General features: G+C 41.3%; 1 protein-coding gene and 1 long non-coding RNA gene across 4 annotated transcripts in view; one reads left to right on the forward strand and one right to left on the reverse strand.

Moving 5' to 3' along the window:
- Nucleotides 1-6,627, reverse strand: part of EIF4H (eukaryotic translation initiation factor 4H) — a 38,983-nt gene extending 32,356 nt beyond the window's left edge. Inside the window, exons 1-2 of one of the 2 annotated variants that reach the window (XM_031967939.1) lie at nt 6,521-6,627; nt 3,370-3,535 (exon numbers count right to left, since the gene is read on the reverse strand). In XM_031967939.1, coding sequence (XP_031823799.1) covers nt 3,370-3,371 — 2 coding nt within the window. In that variant the 5' untranslated portion in view covers nt 3,372-3,535; nt 6,521-6,627. Of the gene's footprint in view, nt 1-978; nt 1,162-3,369; nt 3,536-6,520 lie in introns of those variants that run through there. The other variant, XM_031967938.1, reaches the window with a different exon arrangement.
- Nucleotides 1,390-2,494, forward strand: LOC116423473. Of its 2 annotated transcripts, XR_004234090.1 has the most exons (3): nt 1,390-1,743; nt 1,953-2,037; nt 2,232-2,494. It is a non-coding gene; the product is annotated as an uncharacterized LOC116423473 (long non-coding RNA). The 2 variants fall into 2 exon arrangements; XR_004234089.1 differs by lacking the exon at nt 2,232-2,494 and having other exon boundaries at nt 1,953-2,121.
- Nucleotides 6,628-20,517: the final 13,890 nt, after the last annotated feature.

Raw genomic sequence — 20,517 nt, forward strand, 5'->3', positions numbered from 1 at the left:
GAGGGGTTTTTACTATAACTCAGGATTAAGCAAGGAACTGGATACCTTTATTAGCTACTGTTGTTATTAACCTAGCAAAGTAATTATTTTTAAAAAGCAAAGGGAAAAACCCTACACACCCTTAGAAGAAATAACAATGTTCATACTCTTAACTCGTAAAAACAGTTATGAAGTAACCAATAATTACAACAACAAAAAAGCCAATGTGGTTTCCTCCAGTTAATAAGTGACATTTTTATTGACCAGGGAACGGAGCTATTTTTTTTTTGGAAGGTTCCCCTTCCCCCCCCCCCCCCCCGGGCACATTTCCCCCACATGGACTAAAAAAGTCAGAAAAGGGAGAGGGTCAGTGCAACTCCCCCTCCGAGCCCCGGCCCTTCTCGGCTTTTGCCCATGGAGGCAACTTGGCAGCGGGAGGAAAGATGCTCCCGGCGGGGAGAGAAAGATCCTGGGCGGCAGCCCCTGGGTCTGCATCGGCCCCCTGGGGAAAGTGAAGGGAGGAAGGAGGGGGGAGTAAGAGGAAAGGGGGGGGGCAAGCGGGGAAAAGGAGGGGGAGCAAGAAGGGAGGAGGAAGCAGGAGAGAAAATAGAAAGGAGAGGAGGGAGGGACGGAGGCTTCAGGAGCAGCCCCCCAGCGCCGCCCCCGCCCGTGCCCCGGCCTGGGCCTGGACCGCCGCCTCGGCCGCTCCCCGCACCCCCCGCGCTCCGCTCGCTCGGCGGCCGCGCTGCAGCTCCCGCCGGGCCGGGCTTGCGGCCTAACCGCCGGGCGGGCTGGGCCAGGCCGCGGCCTCCTCCTCCCTGCCTCCCGCGCCCGCCCGGCGGGCCCGGCCTCCCTCCGCACACACGCCGCCCGCCGCGGGGCGGGAAGCCGCCTCGCCCCGGCCCGGCCCGCCCTCGGCCCTCGGCCCCGGCCCCGATCGCCCCCCCGGGCCCGGAGGGCGCGGGGCCGCCTCCTCCTTTAGCGCCGCCGCCGCCTCACCCTCTGCCGCCGCCGAAGCTGCTGTAGGCCCGATCGTCGTAGGTATCGAAGTCCGCCATTTGCCGTCTCCGCTCCGAGAGGAACCAGGGCGAGCGAGGAAGGACCCCGCAATATAACTCTCCCCCCCCGCCCCGCCCCGCGGCCGGGGCTGCCCGCCGCGCTGCCTGATCGCAAACCGTCCTCACGCACGCACGCAGGCAGGCACGCAGCCGCCGCCGCGGCGGCCGCCGCCGCGGCAGCAGCACGGGGCGCACGCACGTACGCACGTACGCACGCCCGCCGCGCCGCGCCGCCACGCCGCGCCCGCCGCCCTGCGGCTCGGCTGGGCTGGGCTGGGCTGGGCTGGGCTCGAGCAGATACCCCCCTCCCTCCACCCTCGGCTTTCCTCCCTCCTCCCCCCCTCCCTTCTCCTCCCTGGCTCCTCCGGCGGCTTCTGCGCGCCCCCCGCCCTGGCCCCATTGTGTGCTGGCTGGCCTCCCTCCGACAGCGCCCCCGCCTGCCTGCTGGGCCTAGTGCGCCACGCGCCTCTGGCCTCGCGGCGGGCGCTGTCACTCACTGGGAGAACCGGGCGGGAGCCTGGGGACGCGGGTTCGAATCCCCGTGCTGGGGCTCCCATCCCCCACCCTCCGCGACTCCCCTCCCTCACGCTCCGGACCTCGCTTTCCCTTTCTGGAAAAGTAAAGGACGGCCCCGCCCCCCTCTCTATCCCGAGGTGGGGGAGAGGGGGCCTGGTCTGCATTGTTGCGGTGTCCACCACATACAAAAGTTAGTTTTCTGTAACCCCATTTCCATTCGCCCACAGACCCCTGCCCGCTAGCCCATGAGCCCTCTCCTGTCACTAATTGGGCGGGGGGGAGGGGGAGGTAGAACGGCCTTGGACTCTTGCAGACGCAGGGCTCTTAGTTGGCACCTACTGTGTGCCCACCCGCCCTGGGATCCCAAAGGCCATCTATCCCACCCCCCTCTTTTTACAGATGAGGACACAATCGCCGGAGTCGCGACTTGAACTCACGTCCTCCGACTCTAAAGTCCGCTCTCTACCCGGCCCGGCACGTGTTGGTCAGTTTCAAGGGGCGGTTCCCTGGTCCCGGAGGGGACGTGTTCGCGGGCGCCAGTGCACATTTTGGGGGTGTCCATCCCAGACCCCCGAGATTAAAAAATAAAGCGCCAGGACAGCAATTTTTGAGAAGCCTGGATGATCTCTTAAACATCGCCCCTCGCTCCAAACCTAAGGACCTTTCTTGTTTTCTCAGATTTCCTGAGCAGCCTCCGTTTATTCAGGGCTCACTCCGGACACCGGCCGGATCCTAGCTGGAATAAACTCGAGACCACCCAGTCCTTTGAATTGAGAGCAAACAATTCAGCCCCAACCCGGAAATATCTGTCCGAGGTCACAAAGCTCCTAAGCTGCCTCCCGAGATCAAGTTCAGAACCGTAGCCACCGGGATCTTGTGTTTTGTTTTGTTTTTCCCCCCTCCACCCTTTTCATTTTTATTCTTTGTTGCTAGAGATAGCTTAAAAAAAAAAATCCATCTCAAAGAAAGAGAACTGATGAACTCTGAATGCAGATTTAAGCATACTTTTTTCACTTTATTTTTTCTTGTGTTCATTTTGTGTGTTCGTGTTTTCTTTTGCACCATGGATAATATGGAAATAGGTTTTGCATAACTTCGCATGTATAATCGATATCATATCGAAAGCTTTTTCAAGGGATAGGGTGAAAGGAGAGAATTCAGAACTCATTTTTTTTTTTTAAAGAACATTAAATTTTAAAAAGGTGATCGGAAAATATTTAACAAAATAAAAATAGATTTTTTAAAATACAAAGAAAATTTCATCGGATAGCAGAAGGGAAGAAAGGCCATAAAAACAAAAGATTTCAATAAAAAGTATCTTGGAAAAAATTTTAGAGCACGAGTTTGGAGAAGATGTCTATGATCCTTCGATTTCTTCACCAGCTCCATCATCTCCTTCGGAACTTTAGCGTTCCTGACACTAGGATCATAGATTTAGAATTGAAAGGAACTTGGGAGTCATCTTTAGCTAAACTTCTTCAATTTACAGATGAGGGAACTGAGGCTCAGGGAAGTTAAGTGAAAGTGCTCAAGGGCATTGAGGGAAGTTTCAGAAATGGATTTTGAAGCCTGGTCCTAGGAACCTTTTCCTTCTCCCAGAAGTTCCTGGATTATTCCAGACATCAGTGTCTCTTCCCCCTCTGTCCACACCCCCCCCCCCATAAGTTTGAGCTGTGGAATCACTGGCTGTGTTCCCTCCTGTGGTGCTTCTGTCTAGTTGCTCCCTGTGTATCTTCCCTCCAGAAAGTCATGAAAGATGTCTTTGCCCTCTCTCCTGGCACCTAACACAAGACTGGGGCACATTCTAGATACTCACATACTGATAGAGTTGCTTTCCTCTGCTTGCTTATTCCTCCCCCAGATTCTTAGGGATCAATATTCATGAGCATCCCCAGAGGCAGTTTTGGAGATTCCATGCTTGCTGTGTGATGTTAGACAAGTTGGTTCCTGCCATCTTTAGTCCTCAACTTCCCCCTCCTCCCCTGCAAAGTAAGAAGGTTGGATTAGAAAATCTTCAAATTTCCTTAGTTTGAGTGCCTCCCACACAAGAAGAAGAAGAAGAAGAAGAAGAAGAAGAAGAAGAAGAAGAAGAAGAAGAAGAAGAAGAAGAAGAAGAAGAAGAAGAAGAAGAAGAAGAAGAAGAAGAAGAAGAAGAAGAAGAGGAAGAGGAAGAGGAAGAGGAAGAGGAAGAGGAAGAGGAAGAGGAAGAGGAAGAGGAAGAGGAACCTTTCTCCAATTCTGTAAAATAAAAGATCAATGGTCTCTGAGATCCCCTCTAGATCTAAAACTGTGAATCTGTACCATCTCTCTGTCTCCATTTTCTCTGTCTCTTGTTTCTTTTGGTGTCTCTCTGTTTCTGTCTCTTATCTCTGTGTCTCTTTCTGTGTGTGTGTCTCTGTCTCTTTCTGATTCTCACCTTGCAATAGTAATTTAAATGGGAATTTTGAGCTGCTTCATTTTCCCGAGTTGGACTAATTTGCCCCTCACTGAAATCCTATGTATTTTTTATGTGTTTTAAAAAACACTGTTCTAAGAAGGGGTACATAGAATTTAATAATTCTATGAATTTAATAATAAATACTTTAATAATAATGACAGCTGTCAAAGGGGTCCATGATATATACACAAAAAAATTAAGAACCACAGTTCTAGATTCTCAGCTGATGACAGTTCTTTGCCCTGCTACCTATGAAAAACCCTTGGAAGTTCATCTCCTGTTTGTGGTTGAGGTCTCCAGAATGAATCTCTCAATTGGTTTAGGAGCACAATTTAGAGAGGGGATGAAGCGTCCCAGCCAATGGCAGCAGCAATGGATGCTAACCCGCCACCAGATATAAAGCCTGCTGCTTTGCCCAAGAGGAATGGAGGCCTCATCTTTGCACAGAACCCATCCCAGATCTTTTAGCAGGTTCCTGCTCAGTAATGAAGGTTATATTTCATCCTCATCATAAAGGGCACTTTGGATGATGAGACATTCATTATATGGCACGGAAGCCTTAATTAGAACGGGCTAAGGGAGAGACCGCAAGCCCAAAATGGCAACCCACAAACCCAGTTAGACTGGCTTCTAGCTAACTGGAAGAGGAAAGCAAAGAGATGAAGTCGGGGCATTTTGTGAATAGAAAAAGGGTATCATCCTCCTCCTCCTCATCATCATTATTATATTACTGAAGTGGGCATTCCCTCACTCATTAATCATATGGAAAGAGATGTGAGGGCTGTAATGGTGAGATGAAAAACAGATCAGCCTTAAGTTCACTCTTTGGAAGAACCTTGAAGCATTTAGAATGCTTGATCTGTTTCCTAAGTTTGGGTTAATTATATATCAGGAGAGCAGTCAGTAGAATGCTTCTGTGTTATTATTCTGCGCATAATGGCAAGGTCCACTTTAGCTAAACAGGCTTTTTAAATGCCTCTTGATAAGAATCTTGTTATATATTATAAAAAGATGCAATAATAATTGTAGCCCTTAACTACTAGAGATAATGACTTATGGTGGGTAAAGGATCATATTCAACCCTCCTAGAATTTTATAGCCAAAAGGGACGTAGGAGATCACAACAAGCCTTTGCAATAAATAATTAGAGCAAGTAGGTCCCCGTTTGATGATGGAGGAAAATGTGGCCTGGAAGGATGGTTAGTGGAGATAAGACTAGAGTCCTTCTCTCCTTGTCTTCCCAAACCAGGCTGATTTTATGGATATAAAACTTAACAGATATATCTTGACAGATGTTTTTTTTATTATTTCAGCAATACCGTAATTATAAGGATAATACAGCAGCACGTTGAATGTACTCTATTTGTCTCCCACACAGCATCTCCACAACATTTCCCCAATAGTGGTGGTCCTCCAGCCTTTGCTTCCGCTTCTACCGAGGGGGAGCCCACTAAGGCAGTCCTTCCTTCTACTTTTGGATGGCTCTTCCAGGCTTGTGCCACCTGCTAACTGGGCAAACACATCACCTGTGCCTTCACTTAAATAATTTATAAAAATAGTAATCATCATAGATGGGCCAATTGATGTGAGAGAGTTCTGGCCTCTGAGTCAGGAAGCCCTGCGTTCAGGTTTGGTCTTTGACATACACTGGCCATGTGTACGTGTGTTTGTGAATGTGTGTGACCTTGGATTAATTACTTAATCATGAACCTGAAGACAGATTGTAAACTTCAGAGATGATTCAGACTTTCTTTGTGTGGCTTAGAATCAATGGATTATCAATTCGAAATCAATTAATAAGCTTCTATTAAAAACCTAACAGGCCATAGTAATACAAAACCTTCAATGAAATAGTGCCTGCCTTCAAAGAGGCCTCCTTCTGTCCGAAGACACGGTACATGCATGTTACAAGTTAGCCCCAGTCTATGTGCAAACACAGAACACAGTCATCCATTGCCTGGATTTGCTCTCCATTGATCAATGCTGAGCCAGTCCTCATCACTAGGCCATTTTAGGACTTCTGCAAACCAAAGCCATGAACCAATGGCCCTACTCCTCACCTACCACACTAACCTACCCAACTTTAATTCAGTTCATTCACGGCAGCAAAGTCACCTTTGCTAGGCCTTAGAAAGAAAGCCTACAACGAAAATTTCCTTCTCTCAAGCTTACGTTCTACTGGGGATGTGTAGCATATACAGATAAATGAAAAGAGATGAAGTTAATTTGGGGAAAGAGTGAGTACTTTCTGGGAGGATCACAGAAGGCTTCTTGTAAGAGGTGATTCCTAAGAACCAAGAGTATAGAATCCAAAATTTGATTTTTGAGACAGACTCGGATGTCCCGTAGTCTCTTCCATGAAGCCTTCTTAGATTAATCAGAGGGAGATCTACAGGCTTATTCACTTTCCAGTCAGATTGGGTTTGGACTCCTCCCGCCCTCTCCCGTATCCCAGCTTCACTCGTTGAACTCCACTCTGTTTTGTATTTGCTTTGGCCCCACATCTAAAAATGCAATAAAATACACTTACCCATGATTTATATGTGGTGGAAATACCTTACTGCCCATTCTTGTATTGGCTTAAGGATTTTATTCTACTGTTTGTATGTCCTGGCTGTGTGTATCTGCCTCGATGTGGTCTAATTGGGAATGTTAGCTTCCGGAAATTCTCTCTGTAACTTAGCACTAGCTCCTGCATCATCACGTGCTTAATAAAGGCTTTTGGTGATGATGATGGTGATGATGACAGAGTGGGTGGTGTTCATGATGCTGATGCTGATGAGGCTGTTGAGGAAGCTGCTTGTGTAGGTGATGACAATATCAGGTCATCACCATGTTGTGATCACCATGTGGGGGTGCTACTGTTGATGAGCAGAGGGGTGTGGGTGGAAAGACCTTTAGCTCCAGAAGTCAGATTTAAGAGATGGGACTTCAGATGCCATATATATAGTCCAACGCACGCCTGATGGAAGAAATGGCCCCTACAACAACATCTCACAACTACTGTGACGTCAAGACCTACAGTGAGAGGAGACGTCCATTACTTCCTAAGGTAGCCCTTTCTAATTTTAGACAGCTCCCTCCTAACCTAAGAACATGCTTCTCAAGCCTCCAATTTAATGGATTAGTACAAATGTTATATAGCACAAGAGACAGAATGTGGATTAGGCAAAGAGCTGCCCCTTTGAATAAGGAAAACGTCTCCAGACAGCTCTCTAAAACTCTTAAATTGCCAAAGGCTCAGATTGAGATTCTCTCATCGTAAAATGTAATGCTAAGAATTATATGCTCATTTGAATTTCATTGAATTTAATGTAACAAGCATATATTTAGTGCTTACATTGTAAGTTCCTGGCATCTTGTCAATCATTGGAGATAAAAAGATAAAATGAAAAGCTGTACCTGTCCTCAGAGAGTTTACATTCAATATTGACATTGCAAAGAATGTACAAGTTATATACAACAATAAATATGAAGTAATTTGGAGGAGAGGACCAAAAATTGGGGATATCAAAAAAGGCCAAGTACCAAGGAAATTTGAATTAAGCCTAAAAGGGCTAGTAGTATGGTGAATAGAAAGCTTGGGACTTGAAGTCCAGAAGACCTGAGCTCAAATCTTGCCTCAGACACAATCAGTAGCTGTATGTCCCTGAACAAATCATTTCACTTCTTTTTGCCTCATTTTTCTCATCTGTAAAATGGGAATAATAATAGTCTCTACCTCCTTGTGTTATTGAGTTAATATATTAAAGTGCTTTGCAAACCTTAAAGCATTATATAAATGCCAATTGTTCTTGTTAAAGAATCAGAGTTGAGAAGGGTGAAAATTGTAACTGTAAGGGCATTCTTTATAAAAGAACAGAGGCAGGATAGTGTGAAAAGGACATTCTACCAGTTTGGGTAGAATGCATGCAAGGAAGGCATTATAAAGAATCATCTTGGAAGGATAAACTTGAGCCAGATTTTGAAAGTCCTAAAGGAGAGTTTGAGTTTGTACTTTATCCTTGTCCAAGATTCTGAACCTTTCTTGTTTCTTGGACCCCTTGGGCTGTGTATGGTGAGGTGTATAGACCCCTTTTCTACATCAAGCTTTTAAGTGCATATAATAAAAATATGTTGAATCAAAGACGAAACCAATTATGTTGAAATACAACTATCAAAATATTAAAAGAATAAGCTCAGATCTCAGATTAATAAACACCTGGTTCTTAATAAGAAGCTAATGAGATTTCTTGAGCAAGGATTGTTGGAACTGTGCTTTAGGGATATCACTTTGGCAACTGAGTGGATGATGGAATGAAAACCAACTAATGAACTCATTAGAGGAATGACCAATTAGAAGGCTAATAGAATAGTCTAGGCAAGAGGTAAAGAGATTTGAATTGAGGTGATAACCATCGGAATGAGCTTTTCTCCAGTCTCAGAAGATAAGGTGGTCTGCCATCTTGCCAATGGCAACCTCTCTACTTTTGCCCCAGATTCCATCCCCTCCTGCCTCCCCAGGATATAGCCTCTTCAATCATCTCCTCTCTCCCCATTTTTCAATATGTCCTTATTCACCGGCTTCTTCCTGCTGCTTTCAAAAAATTCTAGGTCCAAACTCAAATAAAAATGGATAAAAGCCACATGCTGACTTAGAAAACCACAAATTAGCATTATCTGTCATATTTTATTTTTATTTATTTTGTCAAACATTTCTGAGTTACATTAAAATCTGATTCTAGAACACTGAAAGGTGATGAGTTTGATCTCCTTTGGCCTAGATAATGGCCATTCTAAACAAAAAAACTTAAAAAAAACCAACAACCCTTCATTGGACTTTACTCTCTCCTTAGGAAAACATCCCTTTCACAGCCAAATTCTTACATTCATGGAATCTGTTTTCATATCTTCCACTCATTTATCTATCTTTGCAATCAAGCTTCTATTCTCAAATCTCAACTGATACTACTTTCTCTAAAATTACCAAAAATCTCTATAGAATTCTCTCTGACCTACTCCACCAAAATACTTGTACTATGGTCTGTGGAAGAGCAATTTTCTTTTCCTGCTAGTGTAACGCCTAAGCCCCAACTAGTGTGCTTTGAATTAACAATCAATTTATAGATTTCATCAGTTCTTTAAAAAGGCATTTAATCAAATGGCATGCAAAAGCAGTAGTTAAAATAATACTCCTCCCCCCAATCAAAACCTGGATTATACTTTCCCAAAGTAATATGATAGTGAGCTACACACATATGGCCAAAGAGAGTCCTCGACTAATAATATGGTGAGAATAAATTATATTACATAGAAATGATAGTTTGTCAAAAAAGCATAACAGAATGGGGGCAAAATCAGAATCCAAAATGTGTTATTTACAAGAAACTTATTTGGAACAGGCACACATGGAGTTAAAGTAAGAGACTAAAGTAAAATATGTTATATTTTAGCTGAAGTTAAAAAGAAGAGAGTGATAACAATCATGATCTCAAAAAAAAAAGTAAAAGCAAAAAGAGATCTAATTAAAAGAGATAATTGGGGAGACTACATGTTGCTGAAAGTACTAGAGACAATGAGTTAATATAAATATGTGTGTTTATGCACCAAATGGCACATCTAAATTCTTAACGGAAAAGTTAATTCCGTTAAGGGGAGAAATAGACAATAAAATTATACTAATGTGGAGTCTTAATTTACTCTTCTCAGACCTAAATAAATCTAATAAAAAATAAACAACAACAGAAAAAGAGAAATTAAGGACCTGATTAAAAATTTTGAAAAATTATATTTGATACAGTTCTGGAGAATATTAAATAGGAGACTATGTTTTCTATGAATGACACCTTCACAAAAAAATGACCATATATTAGAAGATAAAAATCTCACACAAATGAGAAAACCCAGAAATGTTAAAAGCATTTTTGTAGACCATAATATAATAAAAATTATATTCAATGAAGGATATTTAAATCAAAAGATGAAAAACTGATCAGAGACTAAGGAACTTATTTCTAAAGAATGGATAGGTCAAAGATCAAGTCATTGAAATTACCAATAATTTCATTAAAGACAATGACAATAGTGAGAAATATATACTTCAATCTTGGTGATATACTCAAAAATATTTAGGGGAAAATTTATATCTGTAAACATTTTCATCAATAAAAAAGAGAAAGGACAGATCAACGAGCTGGGCATACAACTAAACAAACAAACAAATCCTAGAAAGACAACGAATTTAAGAATGTCAGATAAACACCAAAATAGAAATCCTGAAGGTTGAAGAAAAAAATTAACAAAATTAAAAGCAAGAAAAAATGAATTAATTAGTGAAATTATGAGCTTCAAAAATCAATAAACTACATAATCCATTAGTTAAGTTAATCTTTTAAAAAGGAAGAAGAAAACCACATTTTTCAATATAAAAAATGAATTTCCAACAATTTATATACTGAATAAATTATTCTTCTAAATGAAATGGATGTCTACTTATAAAAACATCAAATTAATGGAATTAGAAATAAAATATTTCAACAATCATATCTTAGAAAAAGAAATTGAACAATTTCTCCAATTGATAAATGGTCAAAGGATATGAACAAATTTTAGACAACAAAATTAAAGCCTTTTCTGTACATATGAAAAAATGCTCTAGATCACTATTGATTAGAAAAATGCAAATTAAGACAACTCTGAGGTTCCATTTCATAGCTCTCAGATTGGCTAAGATGACAGGAAAAGATAATGATAAATACTGGAAGGGATGTGAGAAAGCTAGAACACTAATACATTGTTGATGGAGTTGTAAATTGATCCAATCATTCTGGAGAGCAATTTTAAAACTGTGCACAAAGAGCTATCAATCTCTGCATACCCTTTTATCCAGCAGTGTCTCTACGGGGCCTGTATCCCAGAGAGATCATAAAAAAGGGGAAAGGACTCACATGTGCAAAAATGCAGCCCTTTTTGTAGTGACAAGGAATTGAAAACTGAGTGGATATCCATCATTTGGGGCATGACTAAATAAGTTATGGTCTATAAATATAATGGAATATTACTGTTCTATAAGAAACGATCAGCAGAATGATTTCAAAAAAGCCTGGAGAGACTTTCATGAACTAAAGTTAAGCAAAGTGAGTAGAACCAAGAGAACATTGTACACAATAAGAAGATTATGTGATGATCAGCTCTCATAGATGTGGCTCTTTTCAACAATGAGGTAATTCAAGACAATTCCAATAGATTTATAATGGAAAGAACCATCTGCACCTAGAGAGAGGACTGTGGGGACTGAATGTGGATCAAAGTATAGTAAAAATATTTTCATCTTTTATTGTTGTTATTTTTTCTTTTTTTCCCCTTTGATCTGATTTTTTACAGCATGATGAATATGGAAATATGTTTAGGAAAACTGAACATGTTTAACCTATATTGGATTGCTTTCAGTCTAGGAGAAAGGGAGAAGAAAGGGAGAAAAATTTGGAGCACAAGGTTTTGCAGGAGTGAATGTTGAAAACTATCTTTGCATGTATTTGGAAAACTAAAAAGTTATTATAAAAAAGCAAAAAGAAATTGAACAAGTCATAAATGAACCCCCAAAGGAAAAAAAAACTCCCCAAAACAGATGAATTGATAACCAAATTCTACCAAACATTTAAAGCAATTGCAATACCACTTATATGATTTTTAAATGGAAAAAAAGGATTTCTATCAAGTTCTTTGTATGACTCAAATATGGTCTCAATACCTAAACCAGGAAGAGTTAAACCAGAGAAAGAAAACCATAGAGTAATACATCTAATGAATATTGATGCAAAAATTTTAAATAAAGTATTAGGAAGGAGACTATAACAAGATATCACTAAGATTATATGCTATGGTCAGGCTAGATTTGCCAGAAATAAAAGATTAGTTCAATTCAGGGAAAATGAGAACATAACTGACCATATAAATAACAACAAAAATTTATCATGATATTGATTTGGTACTGAGAAAGCTTTTGACAAGATACAATACCCTTTTGAAAATACCAGAAAGCATAGCAATAAATGGAGCCTTTTTCAAAGTGATAATAGTATTTACCTAAAGGAACAACTGGGTAGTACAATCGATAGAACTCCAGGCTTGGAGTCAGGAAGATCTGAATTCAGATGCAACCTTAGGCACTTACTAGCTGTGTGACCCTGGGCAAGTCTCTTCATCTCTATTTGCCTTAGTTCCTCATCTATAAAATGGGGTGACTGAATAAGGAACCAGGATAATGGACATTACTGAACAGCAACAGCAACCAAGAACTAACTTTATCTGTGATGGGTAGTATTTCCAATAAGATTAAGGATAAAGTTTTTTTCTTTTAAGAGTATCCATTATACTATTACTATTCAATATAATGAACTATAGCAAAAGACCAAAAAAAAAAAAAAATTAGAGAACTGTGAAAGGTCAACTAAAAAATGAATTGAAACAATTAACAATAACAGCAAAATTGCAGGATATAAAACAAATCCACATAGACTGTAACTATTTCTCTCTGTCTCTGTCTCTGTCTCTGTCTGTCTGTCTGTCTGTCTTTCTCTCAGACACACACACACACACACACACACACACACACACACTTCCATCAAGAAAGGGCAGAAAGAGAGATTTCATTTAAACTACCTATAGATAGTGTGAAGAACAGAGGAGTTTACCTACCAGGTCACATAAATAGGAACTATATAAACACAATTATAAAACATTCTTTATACAAATAAAGGCTGATCTAAATAATTAGAGAGGGGACAGCCAGATGATGCAGACACTTCCTAAATGTGTGGCCCTGGGCAAGTCACTTAATCCCAATTGCCTCAGCAAATAAATAAATAAATAAATAAAATAATTAGAGAAATATTATTTGCTCTTGGTAGGCCAAACCAATAAAATAAAATAAAGGGGCTGATAGGTGGTGCAGTGGATAGAGCACCAGCCCTGAAGTCAGGAAGACCTGAGTTCAAATTTGGTCTCAGACACTTAACACGTCCTACCTGTGTGACCCTAGGCAAGTCACTTAACCCCAATTACCTCAGCAAAAAACAAATAAATAAATAAAATAAAAATGACAATGTTACCTAAATTAAGTGACATAAGAATAAAACTAATAAAGTATCATTTTATAGAATTAGAAAAATAATAAAAGTCATCTGGAGGAAAAAAGAGTCAAGAATCTCAAAAAAAATAAAGAACAAAACAGTGAGAACAAAGGTGTAGCAGTATCAAGTCTCAAACCATATTATAAAGTTGTGATCATCAGAACAATTTGGTGCCAGGTAAGAGATAGAAAGTTTGTTTGAGAAGCAGATTAATTACATAAAATACTGAAGCAAATGGGTACAGTGCCCCAGGGCATGAAAAATGCAAAGATCCTATCTATAAGAACAAGAATTCACGATTGAATAAAGATTTGTTGGAAAAACTGGAAAGTAGGAAGTAGAAAATATATGTAGACCAATATTTCAGAGCATTTAGTAAGATAAGCACCAAAGAGGTATATGATTTAGACATTAAAGGTGATATCATAAATAAATTAGAAGGGCAAGAAAGAAATGATCTCTCTGATATATTGAGAAGAGAAGAATTCATGACCAAATAGGGGATAGAGATTTTCATATGAGATAAAATAATTAATTTCTGTTACATAAAATTGAAAACTTTGTGCACAAGCAAAACTTACTTAGCTGAAAGTAGAAGAGAAACAAAATTGGGAGGAGGGGAATTTTTGCAGCAAGCTTCTTGATAAAAGTCTAAGATAAATGGGAAACAGATTCAAATTTACAAGGGATGTATGATTTAGACAATATGTGTAATATAAACAAATTAGGGGGGCAAAAAAGAAATTATCTGTCAGATCTATAGTTAGGGGAGTTGTTGTTTTTGTTGTGTTTAACTCTTCATGACCCCATTTGGGATTTCCTTGAAAAAGATGCTGGAGTCATTTGTCATTTCTTTCTCCAGCTAATTTTCCAAATGAGGAAACTGAGGCAGAGTTAAGTGGCTTGCTGGAGGTCACATAGTAAGAGTCTGAGGCTGAGTTTGAACTCAAGAAGATGATGCTTCCTGATTCCAGGCCTAGTGTTTTATCCACTGTGCCACCTAACTACATTATGGATAGGTGAGGAGCTCACATGGTTAGGGGAGGAGGGATAGAGAGTTTCACAAAATGAACAATTTTTGTTATATAGAATTCAAAATTTTGTGCATAATTCTCCAATGGATAATGATCAAAAGATAGAAATAGGAAGTTTTCTTCCTATTCGAGAGAAAAATCTTGAAGCTATCAATCAATAGTCATGAAAAAAAATGCTTTAAATCATTAATAGAGATATGCAAATTAAAATAACAAGTATACCCATAATATTAACAACGTTGACAATAAAGCAAAATGGCAAATGCTGAGGGTGCTGTGGGAAGACAAATACACTAATGTACTGTCAGTCGAACCATGAAATGGTCCAACTCTTCTGGGAAGTCATCTGGAACTCTGATCCAAAAGTTATTAAAATGTGCATGTCTTTGGTTCAAGTCTACTGTTTTTAGATCTATATTCCAAGAACAACAGAGAAAGATGAGAAGGATCCATACATGCACAAAATATTTATAGTAGCCTTTTGGGGGGTACTATCAAAGAAACTGTGAGGCTGCCCATCAGTAGGGGAATAGCTGAATTTATCATGGTTTATGAACTTAATGGAATACTATTGTGTTGTAAGAAATGTTGAAAGAAAAATGTTTGTAGCCACTTTTCCCCCCTGAGGCAATTGGGGTTAAGTGACTTGTCCAGGGTCACACAGCTAGGAAGTGTGGTAAGTGTCTGAAACCAGTTTTGAACTCAGGTCCTGACTTCAGAGCTCTTGCTCTATCCATTGGACCACCTAACTGCCCCTATAGCTGCTCTTTTTGTGGCAGCAAGGAATTGCAAAAGGAATGGAAACCCATCAGTTGAGGAACGGCTGAACAAGTCATGATACATGAACGTAATGGAATATTATTGTTCTATAAAAAATGATGAAAAAGTTGATTTTAGAAAGACCTGGAAAGATTTACATGAACAGATGCTGAGCGAAAGAAACAGAACCAGGAATACATTGTACACAATGACAGCAAGAATGTGTGATGATCAACTGTGAACGATTTGGTTCTTCTCATGGTTGAATGATCCAAAGCAATCCAAATAGACGTTGGACAGAAAATATCACTTGTATCCAGAGAAAGAACTAAGGAGACTGAAAATAAATCAATATGGGCTATGTTCACTTCTTTTATTTGTTTTGTTATGTCTCCTATGGTTTTTCCCTTTTGCTCTGATTTTTCTCTTCCAACATGATTCATAAAGAAATGTACATTAAAAATAAATAAATTTACTGTAATAAGAATAGGAGGGAAAAATGTTGAAAGCTTGTTTCAGAGAAATCGAGGAAGATTTGTATGAACTGATGCAAAGTGAGAAGAACAGATGAACAACTTGTACAATAATAGCAACATCATCAAGACAAAGAACATTGAAACATTTAAGAATTACAATCAACCCAACGACCAACAAAAATCCCAGAGGACTCATGATGAAACATGCTCCCTACTCCAGATACAGAGCTGCCAAACTGTAGGTTGGAGTATTTATTTATTTTTTTTGAGGGGGAGTGATGTTGGACAATGTGGGAATTCATATTGCTTAATTATGCATATTTGTTTTTGGTTTTGTTTTTCTTGCTTTCTCAGTGGAAAATGGGTAGAGGAGGAGGTGGGAGAGAGAGAATACAGACCCAAAAATCAAATAAAATTAATTCTTTAAGATTAATTAATAAAAACAAATAAAGAAACTGCTTCAGTGGTTTTTGACTATGTTTGCTTCGAGAATCCTTGCTACCTAGAAGCAGGACCAGTGAGTCTGTCTTTTGGGCTAGCTCCCCTCCTGTGAAAGGGACATTCATCATTTAGCCCCAACCCTCAGATCTGTATTCATACCCATCTCCCAGATTTGACCACTTCTTACTATCCCAGCTTTCCAAGGTGATTACAGGTGACACCCCACAATGTACTCTATACTCCAGAGCAGATATTTGGGACTTCTGTAAGATTTTAACATCACAGTGGAAGGAAGACCATGGTGTTTGGATCCTCTATCACAAAAGGGTTCTTAATCAATCAGTATTTTTATTGAAAGTCCACCACATGCCAGGCACTGTGCTAAGCACTGGGGATACAAATACAAACAAAAAATAAAAATAGTTCCTGCCTTCAAAGGACAGAGCAAGACAACATAAACAGGAAGCTATAAAGGGAGGGCTGGGGTGAGAAGTTACCCTGTACAGACCATAGTCGAGAAGAATAGAGAAATCCAAAAGGGTACTTCTTCTCCGGTCCTTGCCTTCCTTTCCATTCTTCATTTTTCAGCCTAATTATTCTTGTTTTAATATTGGAGACAGCCCAACATTAATACTTCTTCCTAACTTACAAAATCAGAGCACTTTGTAGGACTAGAACAAGACTATGGTTATCTAGACCTTCTGGATAATGCCTTATGTGTAAACCACTCCCACTTTCTCTTAGAGTGGACTAATGGCTTCCTGGATGTTCTACAGTGGAAAAGAAGGCCCAGCTGCATCTTCCTCACAGGAAAACGCCATTTCCCAGGCCTTGGAATGGCCTCGAATCCAGGAAACCTTCAGAAAGTTCCTTGGGGAGGAGGGTTGAAGAAGAAACTCGGCCAAGAAAGAAACATTCATTAACATCAAAGGTTTCCATTATAAACTTCTTTTTATTAAGTTTATAGATCTAATAGGGTAATGGTGCAGGCTTTTGTTCTATTTTTATTGAGGCTTCTGATCATTCCTTGTCCCCCAGAGCCACCCCTGAGCCACATTTTTAGCCATTTCCCACTTCCAAGCTGTAGTCCGGTCTCATACCGTGTTCTTTCCTCTCCTCCCATTTTTCTCTTTCTCATGAACTTCATCAGGGACTGGGTATCTAGGGGTCACAGTCCCTGTCTAGGGAGGATACATTAATTCCTTCATTTTCCAAGTCCCATTTAGGAAATCTCTGGGCAGCTTCCATCTGGTGGCCCTTAAGGCTCAAGATGAGGAAGCTCAAAAGGGAAGGAGCATATACATCTTGGCTTGGAAAGGTAAGTGGGAATAATGTTTATATCCAGCTTCCTAATAGTAGTCATCAGTTGGTCCTCCAAGTAATTCCTGGGAGGAACCGCCTCGTGGCTTCCAGGTACTGTGTTGGCAGCAATGGAGATGGCAACTAGTTCTGGATGAGAACACGCAAAGTTCTGCCCAGGATGGCCGGCCTGCATCAGAGATTTGCTCTGTGAGCAAAGCAGAGTTGTGGTAGCTCAAAAGAAGCGTGTAACGGACAGATTCAGAGACGTCTCCACTTCAAGTGTCCGTGGGGCTATTACCGACTTACGGTAGAGCCTTCTGGGCTCAAGCTGGCCCGATCAGACAGAGCTGGACACACTGTACCTCCATCCCACCAGTGAGGTCATTTTGGTCCTCTTTAAGAACGAAGGACAACAACCAACTAATGTCTGTATTGAGCAAACGCTCAACTGGACAAGCATTTCATTCTCCTTCACCTTCATCTCCCCTCTTTGCAAAAAACAATTTGATTTGAGGCACTCTAAACTGGTAAACTGATCCCCTTCTGCCTGAGTGAATACAGTTGCTGTATTAGCTGTGTCTCTTCGTGGCCCCATTTGGGGTTTTTTTGGGCAAAGAAACTGTAGTCATTGGTTATTTCCTTTTTTAGCTCTTTTACAGATGAGGAAGTGAGGCGGACAGGGTTAGATGACTTGCCCAGGGTCACGGGGCGAATAAGTGTCTGAAGCCAGATTTGAACTCAGACATTCCCAATTCCAGATCTAGCGTTCTATCCACTCTGTCACCGAGCTGCCTCCAGGGAAACATAAGATCTCATTTAAGGCCCTTCCTCCCACTTAGGGGAAGTAAATGCACAAAGTCCTGCTCTATACAGTACCCCTTAGCCACACATGGTCCCACAAACGTTTCACCCAACATACAACTCAGATTTCTAGGATCTCCTCCAACTGGCCCTTCTCCAAAGAAGATGTTGATTCCTGACAAGAGGGAAAGCAGAAATGTAGGGCCAGAGGCTGCTTACTCTGCTCTCTTCCAACAGAAAGTATAGGATAAGAATTATATTAGTCTAAAGGGAGTAATTTTTAGGTTCAAGGTAATCTTTTAATTGCCACTTCTTTTTTCTTTATTATTATTATTTTTGCTGAAGCAATTGAGGTTAAGTGACTTGCCCAGGGTCACACAGCCAGGATGGATAGGATTTGAACTCAGGTCCTCCTGACTTCAGGGCCGGTGCTCTATCCACGCCCAAGCTCCCCCTTGTTCACTGGGAAAGGGCCCCAAATTTTATAAACAGTTTGCTCTTTCCACTTGCTAATTTCAAATGAACATAAAGATAAGGCAGAGAAATCCATTTCTCCAAGTCAATAACAAAACAGAAATCAGAGAAAGCAAACACGTTAAATATGCCAGATGGGCAAAAAATTTGGCTTTCCCTACAGGATTATTCAGTTCAACAAAGAAAGTGACTCCAGGATCTTGCCCAAAGGGAAATTCCCCAGAGGCTCCGGTAGAGCAAGCTGGGGATGGGACGAGAAGCCCCGCTTTTGGTGGTTATGGGGTGGGGTTGGTTTTTGTTTTCCGAAGCGTGTGGTGGGGGCAAGATTTTGGGCATTGTTGGTTTTGTTTTCTAAATTGAAGAGAAAGCGCCATGTAGTTTTAAAGTTGGAAGAGGGAGGTTGGTTGTTGGGGGGGGGGGGGGGGGTGTTGGGGGGAGGAGAAAGGGAAGAAGACAGAAAAACAGAGGAAACAGGAGACGGAGAAGGGAGGGGGAGAGAGAAGAAGGGAGGAAAGGGAAGAGAGAGACAGAGACAGAAAAGAAGGGAAGAGAAAAGGGAAAGACAGAAAAGGAGGGGAGGGAAGGAAGAGGCGAAAGAAAGGGAGAAGAGGCAAAGAGGATTTGGGGAAGGGGGAAAAAAAAAAAGGCATGAAGGGCGAAAGAATGAAAGGGGTTTATAGGGGAAGAGGGGAAGGGAGGGTGGCCCCGGAGGGGGGGAGGGAGGTTTGGGGAAGGAAAGGGGAGGGCCATTTGGGAAAAGAAGGGAGAAGTTTGGGGGAAAAAGGACTGGGGAGGGGGGAGGGGATGAGGGGGAGATTTTTTTTGGGAAGAAGGGGGAGGTTTTGGCCCTTTAAATTTTGCCGGAGAGGGTTTTTGTTGGGGGGGGATTGTTTTTTCCGGGATAGTGCCTGGCTGGAAGTACCAACCGCCAGCCTGAAAGGGTGGGGAAGGGGTTTGGAATGGGGTTCGGCCTGGGGGGGTGTGGGAGGAGGGGTGGGGGAGGGGAGGGGAGGGGGGTGGGGTGAGAATTTTTATTGCAAGGAGTTGGGTTTTAAATACCCAAGGACCTGGTTTCAGTTAGGTTATTTGGTTTTTGTTTGTGGACCCCCTATTACCCTTTTCCTTTTAAAATAATAGGAATTTTAAAAATTTGTTTCCCCAAAGTTAAATTTCCCTTTTTTTGGGGTTGGATAATGTTTTGGTTGGGGACCAAATAAAGTTTAAAGGGAAAAGGTAAATAAGTTTTATTTTTAGGGTGTTTTTTTTTCCCCTTTTTTTTTTCTTTTTTTTTTTTTTTTTTTTTTTTTTTTTTTTTCCTTTTCTTTTTTTTTTTCCCTTTTTTTTTTTTTCCTTTTTTTCCCTTTTCTTTCCTTTTCCTTTCTTTCCCCCTTTCCTTTTCTTTTCTCCCCTTTTCCTTTCCCCTTCCTTTCCCCCCCTTTTCCTTTTTCCTTTTTTCCTTTCCTTTCCTTTCCTTTCCTTTCCTTTCCTTTTTTTTCCTTTTTTTCTTTCTTTCTTTCTTTCCCTTTCTTTTTTTTTTTTTCTTTTCTTCTTTTTTTTCTTTTTTTTTTCCCCTCTCTTCCAACTTCCCTTTTTTAGGGTTTTTCCCTTTTTCTTTTTTTTTCTTTCCCTTTCAATCCTTTTCCCCCCCCCTTTTTTTCCTGGGGGAAAAAGGAACCCTGGTTGTTTGTTTGGGGTTTTCCCCCACCCTTTTTTCCCCGGGGTTTTAAGGAAAATTTTAACTAAAAAAGGAAAGGGGGAAAGCCCCCAAACGGGGCAGTGAAAATTCTATTTTCAATAATAAAGAATTAAAAAAGGCCCCAAACCTGGGAGCCCTTGGGTGGAAGGAACGGAATCTGTCCGCCATCATAAATGGTAAAAGATATGAAGCCCTTGGAAATTGGGTTCTAAGGCAGCCTTGAGCTCTGCTCTGTTGGGAAGGTTTTCCTTGTCTTCCTTCATCTCTAACGTGCCTCACTGTGACTCCACCCCCTGTCACTGCTGAAAAGGAGGCTAGGGCATAGATGTTGTAGGAGGATGCTCCAATTGCACAGGATCAGGAAGGGATACAGGAGCCAGGTAAGACACCCCTCCCAACCCCCCAGGAGGGAGCTCGGAGCGTGGGAGAAATGA

The sequence above is a fragment of the Sarcophilus harrisii genome, chromosome 4 (genome assembly GCF_902635505.1).
Source record: "Sarcophilus harrisii chromosome 4, mSarHar1.11, whole genome shotgun sequence".
Taxonomy (NCBI): domain Eukaryota; kingdom Metazoa; phylum Chordata; class Mammalia; order Dasyuromorphia; family Dasyuridae; genus Sarcophilus; species Sarcophilus harrisii.